The sequence below is a fragment of the Anguilla anguilla genome, chromosome 2 (assembly GCF_013347855.1).
Source record: "Anguilla anguilla isolate fAngAng1 chromosome 2, fAngAng1.pri, whole genome shotgun sequence".
Taxonomy (NCBI): domain Eukaryota; kingdom Metazoa; phylum Chordata; class Actinopteri; order Anguilliformes; family Anguillidae; genus Anguilla; species Anguilla anguilla.
In genome coordinates this window covers 15,095,774-15,112,661 of record NC_049202.1, presented here as the reverse complement: position 1 = coordinate 15,112,661, position 16,888 = coordinate 15,095,774, and the positions used below count along the sequence as shown (strand labels likewise).

At 45.6% G+C, this 16,888-nt stretch overlaps 1 protein-coding gene across 6 annotated transcripts in view; it reads right to left on the bottom strand.

Annotated features, from left to right (window-relative positions):
• Positions 1 to 16,888, bottom strand: part of dock1 (dedicator of cytokinesis 1) — a 233,935-nt gene that overhangs the window by 154,668 nt on the left and 62,379 nt on the right. For all 6 annotated transcript variants that reach the window (XM_035405183.1, XM_035405185.1, XM_035405186.1 and 3 more), the window contains 3 exons: positions 14,281 to 14,351; positions 9,149 to 9,255; positions 716 to 843 (listed from right to left, as the gene is read on the bottom strand). In XM_035405183.1, coding sequence (XP_035261074.1) covers positions 716 to 843; positions 9,149 to 9,255; positions 14,281 to 14,351 — 306 coding nt within the window. The remainder of the gene's footprint in view (positions 1 to 715; positions 844 to 9,148; positions 9,256 to 14,280; positions 14,352 to 16,888) is intronic.

Genomic DNA, 16,888 nt, shown 5'->3' with positions numbered 1-16,888 from the left:
CATGAGAGTCTTTATCTGTAATTGAATAATACTGCTGTATGAATGGGGGGGGGGGGGGGTTCCTGAGAAAGGGGGGGGGGGGGCAGGTGCTGTAAGCTTAAGAGTCTGTGGATCAATACTTTGAAGTAAATGACACTCAGAAATGTGAGGATCCTGTATGTGCACTGAGTGGTAATCTGACATTATTAGGCATTTGAATGGGGTTGGGGTGGGGTTGAAGGTGTAGGGATTGTACATGAACAAGCAATGATGTGCGTGTGTGTGTGTGTGTGTGTGTGCGCCTGCGAGTGTGTGAGTGTGTGTGTGTGTGTGTGTGTGTGCCTGCGAGTGTGTGAGTGTGTGTGTGTGTGTGTGTGTGTGTGTGTGTGCCTGCGAGTGTGTGAGTGTGTGTGTGTGTGTGTGTGTGTGTGTGTGCGCGCCTGCGAGTGTGTGAGTGTGTGTGTGTGTGTGTGTGTGTGTGTGCACGCGCAAGTGTGTGTGTGTGTGTGTGTGTGCCTGCGAGTGTGTGAGTGTGTGTGTGCGCGCGCACGCAAGTGTGTGTGTGTGTGTGTGTGTGCGCGCGAGTGTGTGTGTGTGTGCCTGCGTGTGTGCATGCGTGAGAGTGTGTGTGTGCGCCTTTGTTTGTGTGAGAGTGCACGTGTGTGCATGAGTGTGCGTGCCTGTGTGTGCCGTGTGTGTAAAACAGCATGTGTAGGGGGGAAGTATGGGCACTGACCACGTCCTTCCTGTACAGCACTTCCAGGATGTTGCTGAGCAGCTGACAGCAGGCCTCCAGCTCCTCCTGCTTCTCCAGGTGAAACTTCAGCTGATCGGTCATCAGCGGCAGCAGGATCTCTCTGCAGTCTGGGGGGAGGAGGAGGCACAGCACAGAGCGCGCTTACACCAGGCCAACACGAGAACACTTACAGTACAAATCCCCCACAGTCACTCATTAAGACGGCTACATGAGGTGATAGATGGCGGCAACTGGGGTGAGCCGGTTAGCGAAAGGAAAAACGAGGCTTGCTTTAAACGAGGTGTGTTACCAATCAAATAACATCAGCCTTCTGAGCTTGCTTACCCTGCTCTACAAAAATAGCACGTTAGCAGCTATAACTGGCTGCAATAGGAATCTGCATGAAGCACAAACACGACATATGTAGCAGACTAATTATGATCGCTCTTCAGGCATAAGAAGTGTTTACGTTTCCTTTTCATCCATATATATTCTTAAACTCTATCCCCAATCTTTGTCTGAGTGAGCAGCGCAGCTGCGTCTCCATAATTAACCTAATTATTGCACTTCACAATACATAATTAAAACAACTGCTGCAAAAAATAGACATACACCATCTGTACCAACGGAAAAGAAAAAAAAACACTGTAAAAGTTGTTTGATGTTTTACAAATTGATTAGCAAGACATATATTCAGGGGAATTTATGATTATGCAAACTCAAAACTCAATGGAAATGGGGGGGGTGTATTTTGACATGTAATGTGTTACCAGATGATATGAGCTTTATTACTGTAATGCAAACTGAACAGATAAGATAATGCATATGCAGAGTACGTCAAGCAGAATAGAAGCCAGAATGATGCTGATAAGGAGCACGGATACTGCAGTTCAGATAACAGCTCAAAGAGGTCAATTCCGTATTATCATATTTTTTATTAAACCTGCAGTCCCATCTCCCTCAGCAATGCAGCTAAATGAGGAGTACAGTATCTGGGGAACAAACACTGGAAAGAGGTCAGTCTTCTGGATCAATTAGTGGAAGTGTGGGTGTGTGGGGGGGGGGGGGGGGGAATTCGATTAGGAACTCATGCGGGGGGCCAGGAGGGGGTCGGGGTCAATGTCCAGCGAAGGGGCCGCGGCGGTTGGCTCCATTCCACGGCGGGGACGTGGGGGGGGGGGGAAATCGATGCCGGCCTTCATTACCCGACCAAAACCAATTAAAGACACTGAGGGGCGGAGTGGGGAAACACTGCAGGACCGCTTCTCCCATAATGCTTTACAAAGAGGAATATTGATGAGCCGGACGACCGGGCCGCGTGTCCCTGGGCTGCCCGAGCTAGCTGGAGAACCGCGCGCGACGGGGTTCCACTGACCGCGCCAATCGATTCCTGCAGCTTCGCCATCTCACCGACCTCCACACGCCACCACAGACGTACAAGGTTGAGCACAGGCATTTTTTTCAACGTGTCGGTGGCCCCAAGCTGGCACTTTATGAAACCGTTATCCCCGAAGATGTCCAACGAGAGCCCGGCCGCCATCTGTGGCTAACGTGCTGTCAAAGGACATTTCCCCTGCTGCGGGGACCGAGCTTTAATTCAGCTCCGTGACACAGACAAATGGCACACTAATGCATTCTCTTGGACATTGTGGATTGTGAGATAAAAGAGCTGAACCTTCCTGCCCTCCCTTATCTTTAAAGACCTTAATCAAATCTTGCCAGATTTTTTCTGCCCCAGTCAAATAAAAAAAATAAAAAAAAGTTACAATCTATTGTAGTATTGTCCTTATCCTCACAGAGATCTGCACAGCTGACCGTCTCATCTCATTCTTCAGAGAAAAGAACAGAGTTCAGGGCTCTCACAACTCTACTGGGCCTTAAAGACATATTTGCAACTGCAAGCCCTCCACTGATTGATTCTATTTCTACTGCATCTATGTACATTGTGGTTTACAGGTGCATGTATTTAAGTTAAAAAAAAAATAGAAGTCCCAATCTATAAAGCATCGTTATACCACTTACACACTCGACTAGATATAGACACCGTGTTGAGTATCCTCACTGTGTGCCATAATTCGTGCAATACATCGTGCACTGTGCAGAATGACATTTCCTATATACTTTTTTTTTTTTTTTGCCTGTTTGAGGTTCTGTGAGACTAACTGGGGCTCAGTAAAAGTAGATAACATCAAGTGTCAACATCAGGCATCCAAATAAAATCTGATTTAAAAAATGTGAAATCTGATTGGATGCAACCGTGCCGCCTGGCTCTGCCAACAGCGACTGTAATGGACGCCAAATCCAACTGCCAGGAGCCCACCCCCCCACTCCCCCCCACCCTAACGTGCTCAGTCTTCATAACAGCTCAACATGGCGAGTCCAGATGTGACGGCAGTCGTGGAGAAAAGAGCGAGGTGCGCAGAGAATTATGTGGCGAGAGATAAAAGAAAGAAAAAAAAGTAACAGATGGTGAGGAGGCACATACTACGCTTGACAGGAACGCATGCTTTGTTTATTGTTTATTATCGTTATTATGCTTCTTACATAGATGCGGCATCAATATCTAATGATATCCAACTGTGTCAGTCCCAAGCTGAAATGTTTCATATGTCTGTTTATAGGTTTTGGCAGTCGTTTGATCTATGCTGAATTAATTTTAAACATCAGATGTTACTGTAGGTCTTGCTAAAGAGGTTAGATTACTTAGCATCATAAACATTATTTTCTCTATGAATGAAAAAACTGGATGTATTGCGTAAGTTCGCTATACACTATTGACATCTGTTGGCTGAAGACCCACGGTCAACTTCTCCGTCCACATTGGGAGGCATGGCTAGGGTTTGTCATCAAAGAACGAGCACCGTACGCATCATGAACAGTGTACTTTTCCCTGTTTAATATGGATTAATCATTTTCGGACATTAAAACAGCAAATCTTTTGATGCTGAGAGGATAAAAACGTATCAGTATGGCTACGTATTGATGAACGACGATTAATGATATTGAGCTTTCTATGCGCATCAGTCTTCGATCACCGTCAAGCTTTCTGGAAGGCTGCGATCCAAAACATGCAGGCCGTGCCGCGCCCAGTTCACGAGCGTTGCGCAGCTGCGACTTTTTCATTTATAACGCTCATAAATCTGATGAGCCACTGCATGTCTGAGAAAGAAGGGCCGAAGCAGAGCGCACGTGAGGGGTGAGGCGTGATTTGGTGGGAAAACAACTCAAAGGTCAACCAGCGTTTGCTTCAGTAACGGAGACAAGCCAGCACACACTGCCCGATAGCTGGGCAAAGTCCTCCTCGAGGGACTGCAGTGGAAGTCCCACAATCAATTTCTCAAGGTCCATGAGCCAGTAGTCACCGCTCTGTTGCCCAAAGATGTTTTCACTTGGACACAAAGACATGGGGTGCGGTGGGGAGAACAGGGGCGAATGAAGGTAAAAAGTGGGCCGGGCTAGGAACTTTAACCAACATAGACATGCCCATCACGGTCTCTGAAAATAAACCATGCACACCAACTTCAGTCACTTGGATTGTGAACACATTAATAGTCCTGTATAGCCTTAGCCTCATTCTGTAACAGAAACCTGTTTCTGCTTCTCTGTCTCTGTTTCTCCTGTTCCCTTTATTGAATTGTTAGTATTATAAAGCAGAGAAGGTTTCTTGTGCTTGTTTTATTTTTGAACCTCAATGTTCTTTCAGTTAATCAAAAAGCTTGATCGATACTTTTCCTTCGTCTTGGCTTAAACCCCAAGGCGACCCATAACTTAGACTTAAATTGCTTATTTTTCGTCTGGATATCAAATAAAGCAATTCCGGTTGAGCATCCAACTTGAGTACAGAACGGCAGCAAACCACCAGGGCATCGAACCTGCAACCTTCCGATCAGGAGCCCAGGTCCTGGGCCACTGACGGCACAGTATTTAGTTCAAACGTTATCGGAAAGATGCCTCGGCGAACAGAGATCAGGGCTCCGGCATCACGGGACATGTGACTACTGAAGTCCGATACAGCGCCTTATTGAAGGGGAAAAACAGGTCAGCCTCGATGCGAGATCATCTCGATCACACAGGACATCGCATTTCCAGGCGACCGTTTGCCTACGATGCGATTTCCTTCGGTTCAAGTCCGTACTCGGCTCGCGAGTCGACACTGGTAGAGCAGCCCTCGATGTGTTTAGAGAAAATATAAAATAAATAAAAGCGGAAAGATCCCATTATTTATTCCTCCATATTCTGCAGTCTGACAGCTGAGGCTATAACCCGGCCCATAAATCCAGCACAGAATAATAATAATACTGGAAACCGAGGAGCTGCTAGAGCATTTAGCCTTGCTTGCCTGCAGCTTACACAGTCTATCCGTAGCGCAGCCACTCAGGCTATTGTGTGAGCCAGAAGCTTCCACGCTGGGCACAGGACAAATCACTGCAATGAAAGCCCCTGTCGAGCTCATTCGTACAAGATTGCCAATTTGCAGAATCAAGGTCACATGAGGAAAAATTACAAAAAAGAAAAGAAAACTTTCATTAAAAAGCAACATTGATTTGACCATCAATTATGTACGCACTTGAGACACTCCATCACAAAGACCTCGGGAAGTCAATTATTTCAGCTTCTAGGGTGCTCAATGAATGTTTTCCCCGCTTTTTTTGAACAGTTGTCAAGGTAACAATTGAGCTAATCGCTGGATTTAAAAATGCAGGGACTAATAAGACACCGCAAGGCTAAAAAGTATTGGGGGGTGGGGCATGAGAACGCGTATGGGCACTTGAAACAGTGCTGGTTCCCAAACAATGCAAACACGCTGTCCTGTGTTAAATAACAAGGACAGTAAAGACTGAATTAGTTTCACTTACGGAATTAAACATTAAACACATTATTTCCGAAAACCCGCAGAAATTCAGCGAGTAACACTGCAATGCAAAGGCTGACATACAAAAAAGCAAACAAAAAAAAACACCAAGCTACTTAAAAATATACACAAACCAAGGGAAGCAACGTTCGATGGACCAGTAAAACCACTTCATCTGACCACTTCTTTATTTTATTCATTTTTAAGATGGCCACAGAGCTCATCATCAAAACAACCACTCAGGAAATGCTGCAGTTGTCATGTTATCTTTTTTAATGTTATTTCTGCTTAATGTTTTTGCCTGTTATTTGACTGCATTGCCACCTGTGAGAAAATGGCTTAAGAGCAACAGCATATATTGTAAGCAGACTTCATTGGTTGCTTTTTTCACTCCACAAAATCTAGGAGGTCAGATTTTGAATATAATTTATCAGTGTACATTCATCAAAGCTGAAGCGACTTTTATGCTGATACCATTCACTGGCGGTTCAATTTGCCAGATAGGCTACTTCAACATTAAAACAGTTCCCCCATAGTCTTCTCTATAATACATTAAACCTCCTGTCAGCCTGTTCAGCAGAGGATAAAAGCTAATACAATAATTACACAAAGATACAAAGAGCCATTACAAATGTCAAGTAGGTTAGTAAGCCAAGCTGCCTGCCACTCAAAGCTAAGAACACAACAATTCTCTGACGTCAAATAATCCCTCAGTATCTGCAACACCGAAAATATTATTTTTTTTGTCGGACGGCTGCTCGCCGGGTAGCGGCTACCCAAATCCTTGAATCTTCCCGGTAGCGGAGCATTGGGCTCCAGGTGCTCAGCCTGAGAGTCCAAGGCAAGCGAGAGAAGCAAACCGGAACTATCGGCCACTCCAGAGCAAACAGATTTAAACTGCACAGTAAGCTTCCTTGCAGACCCCCAGACGGCTCTGTGCATTTGTTCTCGTCCAGCGAGCACATTTGTAGTCTCTCCTTTTTTTTGTGTGAGCGATTAACGTTAAATGGATTTTTGTCGCTGTTGTTGTTGTTGTTATTATCCGGCAATGTGAAATAAAAGATATCTGAAGTCTGGGTTTATAGGTACATATCAAAATTTTTTGCATCACATGTGCCTCGTAAATGGAAGCAATTTATAGGTTAATAAGATGGATGTACAGGCTTTACAATTACACACATAATATATCATCATCTGAATAACTGGAACAAGACATAGCTGAGTCCCAGCCCAAATCTACATCTTATGGGAAAATGTGTGTGTTGCCATAGTTACTGTATCATGACCTGACATCTCCCTAAGCCTAACTATGTTTAAACAAGCGAATGCTTCTGTCCATTACATAAGACATTCCTTAAACGACTAAGATTACAAATACTTTTAAGTTTATATTTAACACATTTATCTCTTCTGTATTTCTCATTACTGTGGTAACAAATGACAAATAAACGAGTAAACTGATATTAGGAAATGCTCAAGGGATATGCTACTGTGAAGAGCCCCCAGATTCATTTCACTGGCATTCAATCTTTCATATATTATTGCTGATTCACTTCAGGATAAATGCAATATTTGCAATACAAGCATATACACTGCAATCAGCTAAAGCAAAAACTCTAGAGAAACTGGGCAGGTTGATGATGAAACAGAAAATTCAATTGAAGTTACAAATAGGTGCTAAAAGACGGATAATTCCAGCTGAAGATCTGCACTTGTTTAGTTTTGTATCTCTGTTCTTCCAGATGTCCAGACAATTCACTACTTTTCACCATGAGATTGCTTTGCCAAAAGCTTTACAAGAGGAACAGCTGGAGGTCAGTATGTAATTAAAACACATTTCCTATGGGAATTATTTCATACAGGGTCAAGCAATGCAATCAGGTGAAATTATTCTCCCGAGCTTAAGGGCCTGTCACTCCCTAGTCTAGAAGGGTTCTGAACATTGTTTGTTATTGATGAGTTGAATTGCAAGCAGTCTCTAGTCTAGTCAGTGAGATGACAGGAAGGGCCCAAAAAAGTTTACAGATATAACTTGGGAATTGGGAATAACTACCTTTTATCAGTACAGGGGTCTAAGATATCTAGATATCTATTCTCAGTTTCTCAACACATATCTATGTGTTGAGCAACTGACAACTGCAAATAACTATTTGGATTTTAGATGTAAGTGAGCTGAAAGTTGTCTAGAAATAATGTTATTCAAATAAAAAACGTGTTGTAACATCAATGACACTAATTGAAATATACCACTCAACTTGAATATAGAACTTGACATTGTGCCTGGGAATCCTGACATTTTCAATTCTACTGTAGACAGTTGGCAAACAATGTCTCTCCTGCCAGGTGGACAGTGAAGCAGCTGGTAAGGTATCATTAATGAGAAACACGATGGTGCAGAGTGGTGGGAAGGATACATCTGCACAGCAGAACTGAACAGATAAGCAGGTTAGATCACACCTAGCTGATAAAGAAAATCTTCACACAGACTGTGAAATCATGAACTGAAGAGGCATACCTATAGCGTAATTAGAATTTTCAGGCCAACCTTATTCATCTCTATGCAAGCAACTCATACTTCAAAAGGAGCTGGATTTTTTTTTTAAATGTACAGAGCTGCAGCACTGAATCAAAAGCACCATAGCAAAAGAACGGCGAAACAGAGTGCAGATGAAACATTTACATCATGATATTGCAAAATGATCCTTCTGGAGACAGAAAAATATTCCACTCCCGTTTCTGTTCTATTGAATTGTCTTCTTTCAGCAACTAGCACCTAACTTGTTGAGAAGCACATCTCTGTGAAGATTTTTGTGCGTGTGTATGCGTACGCACATATTCATTCTTCAGTTAAGAAATATTATATTTCTTTAATAGGCTGTTCAGATTTTACGATCCCATAAAAAATGTGAAAACGAGTGAAGTGATATCCAACAATCCCCGATCACCCCCCCCCCCCCCCCAATCTGGCTCGGTCCTCCCCCCTCGGCTCTTCCACACCAGTGCTAGCGCCGCGCGTGCTAGGGCTTGCTCGGTGAGTTACGGCTACGCTCAGACTCCCAGAGCACGTGTGCAGGCGAATGGGATCAGGACCTTTACGAGGACCCGGAGGACCGGGCCCGCGAGGCAAGGCTGTATTTCATTGGCCGGGCTGCCGTTAATCAATGTGACAGAGCCCGCCGCACAAACAGCCCCGACTCACGGTGCTTCTGAGCGCAGCCGACAGGTCAGCTGGACCGTCACATACCTCCAGGCCAATAGCTAAGCCCGCCCACCCCGCCCCCCCCCAGCACAGAGGCATCCATCAGGAAACACATCCAAGAGATGTCAGTCAATAACACGGAAGGCTTAAGAGACTTGAGAGTAGCTTAGAAAACAGAAAGAAGTGGACCAGAATTGCCAGCCTGGGCCTGGCACTGTGATATGGTTGACATTCTGGTTAACAGGTACTTTGAGAGTGTAAATACCAGAGATTATTACACCTTTGAGGATAACATGCTGCATTCCCCTGACAGCTTTGTGGGGGGGGGGGGGGGGGGGGTTGGGTGAGGTGTGGTGTGGGGGGGTACGGGGGAATATCTTACCGTGCTGGGTGAAGAGGTCACTGTGAACGATGTCGATCATGCAGTTCAGCTTCTGCTTCACCAGACGCCCCAGCGGAACTTTGAGGATGAATTCCGTGAAGAGTTTACTGTGCATTGGGGGTGGTGGGGGGGGGAGAGAAAAGAAGAGAAAAACAAACAGCCTGAGGCGTTTTTATGGAGACCGACGGCGAAGCTCCCTGCGGGGCTCCTGAGGGGGGTGACACGGTTAAACAACCCGCGCGGCTTCATTTCTCCCACAGCGCTCGTTTCTCCTCGTTCGGCTCCCAACGCCAAGTCATATTCGGTTCGCGGCTATCGCGCTGTCTCTGGCTCGCTTCCCCTTTCAGCACTGATCTTTAGGGTTCATGCTAACGACTCTCTGTGTCATCCCTCCCCTCTCCAGTCCCCTGCGGGTGCACAGGCAGCCTCGAAAGAGGAAGTAAAAAAAAAGAAACAGCATTTACACTACACAACGTTACAACCACCCAGGAAAATCCGGCGGAAAATCCGCAGATACATCCTCCTTACATGCCGTGCCAGGCTAAGGTACGGCGGGGCTTTGAAAGGCATTCTGGCAGAGCATGAAATGCTTTGTTTGGCCTCCATTCAGCTGCTTATTCCGCCGCCTTCCGCGGTGACAATTGGGACGCTTGTCTCCCGCGCGCGCCTTTCCCACAATCCTCCGCCCCGCTCGGCCCCCGGCTGAAGCACTGTCACTGCCTTCACAGGAACAGCGCTGGGAGAGGCGACAGCTCTGGGAATAAAGCAGGATAAAACGACTATTCTTTGGGCTTTTTTTATTTTGGGGCGGGGGTGGGCGGTAGGACAGGTGGGGCGGGGCGTGACGGGGCACGCTGAGGTGCCAGGTCAGACTGACACTTCGGAGCCTCGCCGACGGAGGCCAGCAGGGGACGCCACCCCCCCCAACTGTGAAGAGCGTGCTTCAGGTGGAGCGAGGGTTTGTGAGGACCGGGAGGTTTCTCCTGTGAACAATCTCTCCTCCACTGGCTGGCTGGCTGAGTGGACGCTGACCAGCTGCAGAGACTGGTGAACCGAAATCACCTCTCTGCCCATAAAGCCCTTGGCAGGCTGTGGCCGGTGCGTATTTAACTCCCCGAGGGGAAGTGCCTGTATGAAACCTCCACAGGGGCAGATCATATTTCCAGGGCTGAGGATCATCCCCATCTCTGCGGCACTCAAAGCACAAAAGGGATATAAAACAGAGAAGCAAGTAAAATTTCTGCGCCTGTGAGTGAGATGAAAGGACTACACTCTAAAGCCGAGGAGGCAGGGAATCTTACCACTCCTCCGCTGTCCAGTAAACCCTTATGAGGAAAGGAAGCATTTTCAAGGCACACAGAGAGCTTTGCATGGGTCTCAAGAGCTCAGACAGCAATTGCAGAGCCCAGCACAAGAGCAACTTCAGACAGCAGAAGGAAGCAGTCAGCAAGGGTGTGGTAGAGAAGGACCGAAGACCTCAAATCTTAAATCGGATTGGTCCAGGAGCGCAGAAATCCTTTCGAGTGTAGCAGCAAAGATGCCGTATGAAACCAAAACGGTGGACATTCCACGTTGAACATTCTGTTCCTGACCCGCAAAGTAACATTGCAGCAGCTCATTAATGTTCAATGATTAAAGCAGTGACTAGAATTTCTGAGCACAGCTTGGTAGAGTAGAGCGCGCAATCACCCAGGCAGTTAATGATGTCCAGAGCCTAATTCTCTCGGATCTTTGAAGAGCCTGCCCTAACATCGGCCCAAAGACAAACAGCTCGCAATAAGCCTCCTTGGACTACGGAGGACACAATTATTTCCCAAGCGCAGCTGGCGGTTCTCCCCGACGGCGGTGCTTGGGGCCATAAGCCACAGCTCACCCTCTGCCAGCACTATCTCTGTCCGGGCCCAGAGCGCACTACATCAGCATGTCAACCGCATGCTGATGAATAACTAACGTTTTTTTTTTTGGCCCATGGAGCAGTGACCGGAGGACCACACTCGGGCACCTCTTGGGGGTGAAACAGATTCGATGTCGCGGGGTCACGGCCGTACGCTCGCACTCGATCATTCGTGGTCCGCCTGCTCCAACCTTGAAACCTGAAGGGCTAACTGGTTAGCTCTCGCCATTACTCAATCAAGGTGATGGAAAATCCCCTGGTGGAAACATCCCTGGGCACCTTACAAAAGTGCTCATTCCGTGCCCGTTCCATGCCGAGTGGGGGCGAAAGGGTGATGAAATGGGACAGCTTCACTTTCGGCAACAGTCATTCACACATATTTCCCCCCTAACTGTCTTTATGAAAGGGGATGGATTCCTCTCTACCCCCCAATCAAGCATCTTTGTTTTATGGTGCAATTAGAACATGCCATTTGTGTTATCAGAATGATGAGGTGAATAGAAACAGTCCTCTGCCGTTTGTCGATGCTACTGCTTCTATCAATGACAATGACTAAACCTGAAAGATGACATTAACAATCACCATAAATAAGGCTAACTTAATGACTAACAATGGGACAGTTTTGTCATCATCCCCTGTGCTAGGTAGAAAAGGGTGTCACTCTGGGTGGGTACAAGGGAAGCAGGGGAGTATGTTTAAGTTCCCTACCAGCACTTTGCTCTCATTGGTCCAAATCTGTTTTCTCTTTGGTACGCCAAATCCTGAATTCTGAGCATTTACCCCAGGTAAATTATGTAACACAACACCCTCAAATTAATTTGCTACTTAAAAACCCCTCTTACACCTACTACATAACTTAACATTATGCTGCAGAGTGAAACGGTCACTCCTATTCATCCAACACTGATAACTTGGTCTCCTCCCTGCTCTTTGCCTAACCTTTCTTCTGCACTTTCAGAAGTTGTTCTAGATAGGACCATATGCAAAATGCCTGAATGTAAATCCCCTCTCTCACTACCACCATTCTGTATGGCACCAGAACTACAGCCCCCAGGGTTCACGCAGTGCATATCTCCACCGATAACACCACAACCAACAATGCCCATTCCCACTGTTCCTATCCTCAATGATTCACCTAATAAGGAAAAATGAAACTCTGCATCTTGATTTCCAATTATTTTACAATAACACCCACTCCACACTTACATTTCACTTGCGGATTAGCCTCTCCCGTACTCCACAAAACATCCCATCGGTTTAATTTAAATTTATGTCCTTTACAGAACACTGGAGCGACGCCGTTGGGACAATGACATCAGCAACACCCTGAAAGGCTTTTAAGAAAATGTCACATCCTTTTTTTTTCTGTAAAGGGAGCACGGCGCATTCGGAGGTTTGTCTTAAAGCTGCAAAACAAACCCGAACGGGTAACGCCACACGGCAAGCGACAAAAGCTGTTAATTAAACAGGGTTATAATTAGGCGCGCATATGCTCCGTTTGCAGGAGTACAACCGCGCGAACAGGCTCGTCATATGGTGGCCCGTAAACTTTCTCTGAGGAAAACAGGTTGGCAGAGACAGTCGCTGACTCCCCGCAGACACCCCGCATGAATGAGCATGAAAGAACCTACATATTGTGAATGTGCCACTCACTGCAGCTTTTTTAATGACTGAAGTATGAGTATAGCGAAGATCCGGGAAATGAAATTATGCTTCAATAAACAACATTACACACACAAACACACACGTACACACACACACGTGTACACACACACACGCACAGCACTGTGCTGTCAATTTCTTGTTTTCTGCAATGAAGTGATACCTTGCGATGCCTCAGCTTCCACATTCTCCGCCCCACAGCGAAATGAAGAAACGAAACCAACAAGGGAATTGCGACTCGCCTTTCCACCTGTGAAAGGATCGTGCTCAAGGGGGAGGGACCTGCGCGGTCCTTCATTTTGTGGTGGTTAACGTACAGGTCTCTCAGAGCGTACATGGTGAAATTTAGGCCTTCCCAACATCACGTCTGAGCCGTACGGCCTCCAGCAAATTCAGGAAGGCTACAGAAGCATCATGCTAATTACTGCACTTTAATTCACCCCAAGCCTCACAACATGTTCATGCTTCTATTTTCACCCTGTCTGATTGCAGTCTTTCATTTTGGCAAAATAACAACAATAGTGGTTGTTGTTGTTATGCTACCAGTAGACACCAGAATTGAAAATGTCAAAACAGCTATGGGCACAAGAGTGAGGATTTTGTCAGTAAACACAGTATGGCTGCGTCAAAGGCAATCACAAAAACACGCCATTAGCTAATCAGAAGAAACCGCAACCTTTAGCATGGCCAGAGTCCGGATTTCCAAATGCAATTTGGTCTAATTATAAAGTAAGCGTAATTGCAGGATAATAATATTCATGACCGATCACATTAGCCAGTGCATTGGTCACCGTTTTGAAGCAGCGACTGCATGTTTCCAAGGCAACCCGATTATGTTCAGCCAATATCCTCTGTACATCTGGTGCATCTAAAGTGCAGGGAATTTAAAGGGTTCCCCTGGGAGAATCTGAAATAATTAACTGTGCCAGGTACTCTTGCAGAGGACAATATCAAATCTGCAGTGTGACGGCAGCAAAAAAACGCTTTCATAAGAAGAGAAACGTATACGTTTTACATTTCACACGTTAATTTACAACCTCCTAAAAAAAAAAGGACGCCATCTCTTCATTTCATTTATTTTACAACAGAACTCATAGGCATAATGCATCAGGTGTGTCAATAGGGCTTAAATGAAATTTCTATGTGGCAGCACTGAGTATATTATGTTTCACGGTTTTTTAAAGCACTGCTTTTTCACTGTCCCTTTCTCCTTGTCAGGAGACAGAAATGGGACCCGTGGGGAAACCGGGGTCCTGTAACAACTGTAGCCCAAAGGCTCCGGAGTGACGCAGGTGTACAGAACCTCAACCCGCTTCCAGTAACATGCCCCGCCCCGTCTCCTCAGGAGACAAGCGTCCTTTCCCACAGTGCACAGGGAGGACAGGGGGCTGACTCACAGGTCAAAAGATCTCGCATTTACATCGGGCATCTGCTCACTCAATGTATTGCTATGGAAACGATTCTTGACTTCAAAAATGGCTGCCAAGAAATGGGTGTTGATTAAGAGTGGTCACAATCGTCTTAATACTGTCACTGTCAGTATGACTACAGATAATAGCAATTAATGGAAAATTACCTGAGCTCCTTTGGATCGAAGACCAGTTTGACATCATTGACGATAGTGGGGACGTATTTCAGTGCTGCACCCTGGTGGCCAGAAAAACAGTGTTAAAATCTGCATAGTATCAATCAATTTTAGCAAAGGGCTTTAACAGATTATTATTACTTTTTTCACACCATGACATGTCTTGATCAGTGACCTATCTGATGTACTCCCTTGTTGGAGGACATGGGTGTCTTAAAACAGAATGCACCACAGACGTGGGCTTTGAATAAACTACTATTCCAGAAATTCACTTTTTAAATATTTTAGGTTATTTTGTTTGTTTTAAATACAAAAGGAAAATCTGATGATGCATTCAGTTTTGACACACCCACTCCTGAGAACTCCTGAGCTTTGTGAGATTGTAGTTAGATGTTTAATTAAACATATAGTTAACATTTCCATGCAGCAAAAAATGAACATGATTTATTAGTGTTTGCAGAATTCTTATTTTTCTCACAAAAAAATGCAAGGCCACAGCCAAGTCGATGCAAAAGTGCTGACTATGAGGGTACTTGGGCCAACTTGAATTACGTGGAGATACCTTCACTTGCACTTGCGGATATCGACACTGCGTGGGTAACAGGTTAATGCCAGCCACCGTGGAGCTTCAGAATCTAAAAACCGCTGGTTATTCTACAGCGAGAGGGCGTATTCCTTAAAAACACTTACGTTCCTCGACCAGCAAAATCAATGCACAAAGTGGTGCTGGGCCAGTTATCTATTTTATGACCTGGGTTCTGTGACAGTCCTGGATGAATTAGCACAGGCTGAGCGATCAGACTGTCAATTGGAGAACCTCTGCTCCTTCAATAAGACGGGCTGCAGCGAAGCCCAAACGTCCGATAATGAAGTCATCAGGACATCAGCAGCCGGACGAATTAAAACGCACCCTTTCGTAATGCGAAGCAATTGGCTCCGTGGTCTGAACCGCTCACTGATGTAATGCAGCCATTTTTGGTTTGTTTGTTTGTTTTTTCCGACATCTAGGGCAGATTAACACCAGTGCCGGCTACTTTCTTCGTGTTTATGAATTGGGCAGTTGCGTAAGGACAACCCAGTGATATTTGAACGAGACGGTTTAGCCGCACTCAGACTTTCAGTACCGAGCACGTCCGCGGCAATCGAGATGATTTCAGAAAGCGCCGCGGCAAACGGCCTCGCTCAGCGGAGGGAGATTAAAGAAGAGGCGACTTTAAAGGACAGCGAGAGCCCACGCCGTCCTTTAAATCAGGCTCAGAGGAGCTGAACTTCCACAGAGCTGAACTTCTGAGCGGTTCCCTTTCGCCGCGCTCTCTTTTGCCGCCGCGTAGTTCTGATTAGCGGTCCGAACCCCGGCACCGCCGGGTCACCGGCAACCAAAACGATCACGCTCAAAGTGGTGGAAAACTGATTAGCCGCCATTTTAATTTATTATTACTGCAACAAAGACCCGAAAGTCACAAATTACAGCCCACATTTAATCACTTATCAAGACTTATGCCCACTTTAGTACAACAGCACTATATACCTTAATCTGTTGAATTAACAAAGGTTAATTTTACACCTAAATAACAAAAACATATGGATTTAGTAAATGTCACAAACCATTTAATTGCACATGCCAATATAATGTCAACAAGAAAAAACTGAATGTCTATGATAATTGCTCATATATATATAATTATTTTATTTTTTTTGGAGCAAGAAAGTGGGTTGTATAACTACTTTAGGGATTTCGGAAATCTGCAGGTACCGATAGATTTTTCTTGTCTGCTTATGATGGAAGAGTTTGTGGGTGACAACCAGAGCAGGAAGGAAATGGACGCTCCGTTTGCTGTTGAGATGCACTCCATAGGCGATTAAGAGGGGGCAACATGCACCTCCGGAGAGCAATAACGAATGACACTTACCCCCAAAACAACTTAGCATGAAGCACCGCCAAGCATTCAAGGAAGAGGATTAATAATCTCAGCCCCGTGCACACGTGAGCACAAGAGCGGCTTTATTGCTTATTTTCCGATTAATCAATCTCAGTTTGGTGCGATCTGCCAAAAATGGGCAAATTGTCAAAGATGATTCATAGCCAGTCATTCATTATTACCAAGCCCTCCAGTCAAGAGTAGGATGGCTGAGTGCGATATTTCCTACGCTAGCTCCCACCTCTTCACCGCACTACGGCAAACACACATGGAGTTACTGTACGTTAAATGCTGGGGCTTCCTGTTGTTGTTATTACAGTTGTTCGCACATGTCATCTTTAAATGGCCTCAGATGAGGCGATCACTCATCTGACGCAGCACCTCGCACAGTATTTACAACGCAATTAAGATTCAAGCAGAAACGATAAAGTCGCATCTGTGTGACATATTCATGTTTCCTGTAGATGTGCTGCAGTGCCTTCACAAGATTCGAATGCAGTAAAACTACCACCGTGCACAAGTAAGCCATGTTCCGGGGGAGAAGGTCTATAACAAAGACATCGTCTGCGCGAACATGGCACCATATGCCACAGAAGGACTGAGTGACACGGTGTCGAAAGACGTTTGAAAATAAGCTCACCTTAAAAGGCAACTAATGCCCCAGTAAAGCGCCAACACAT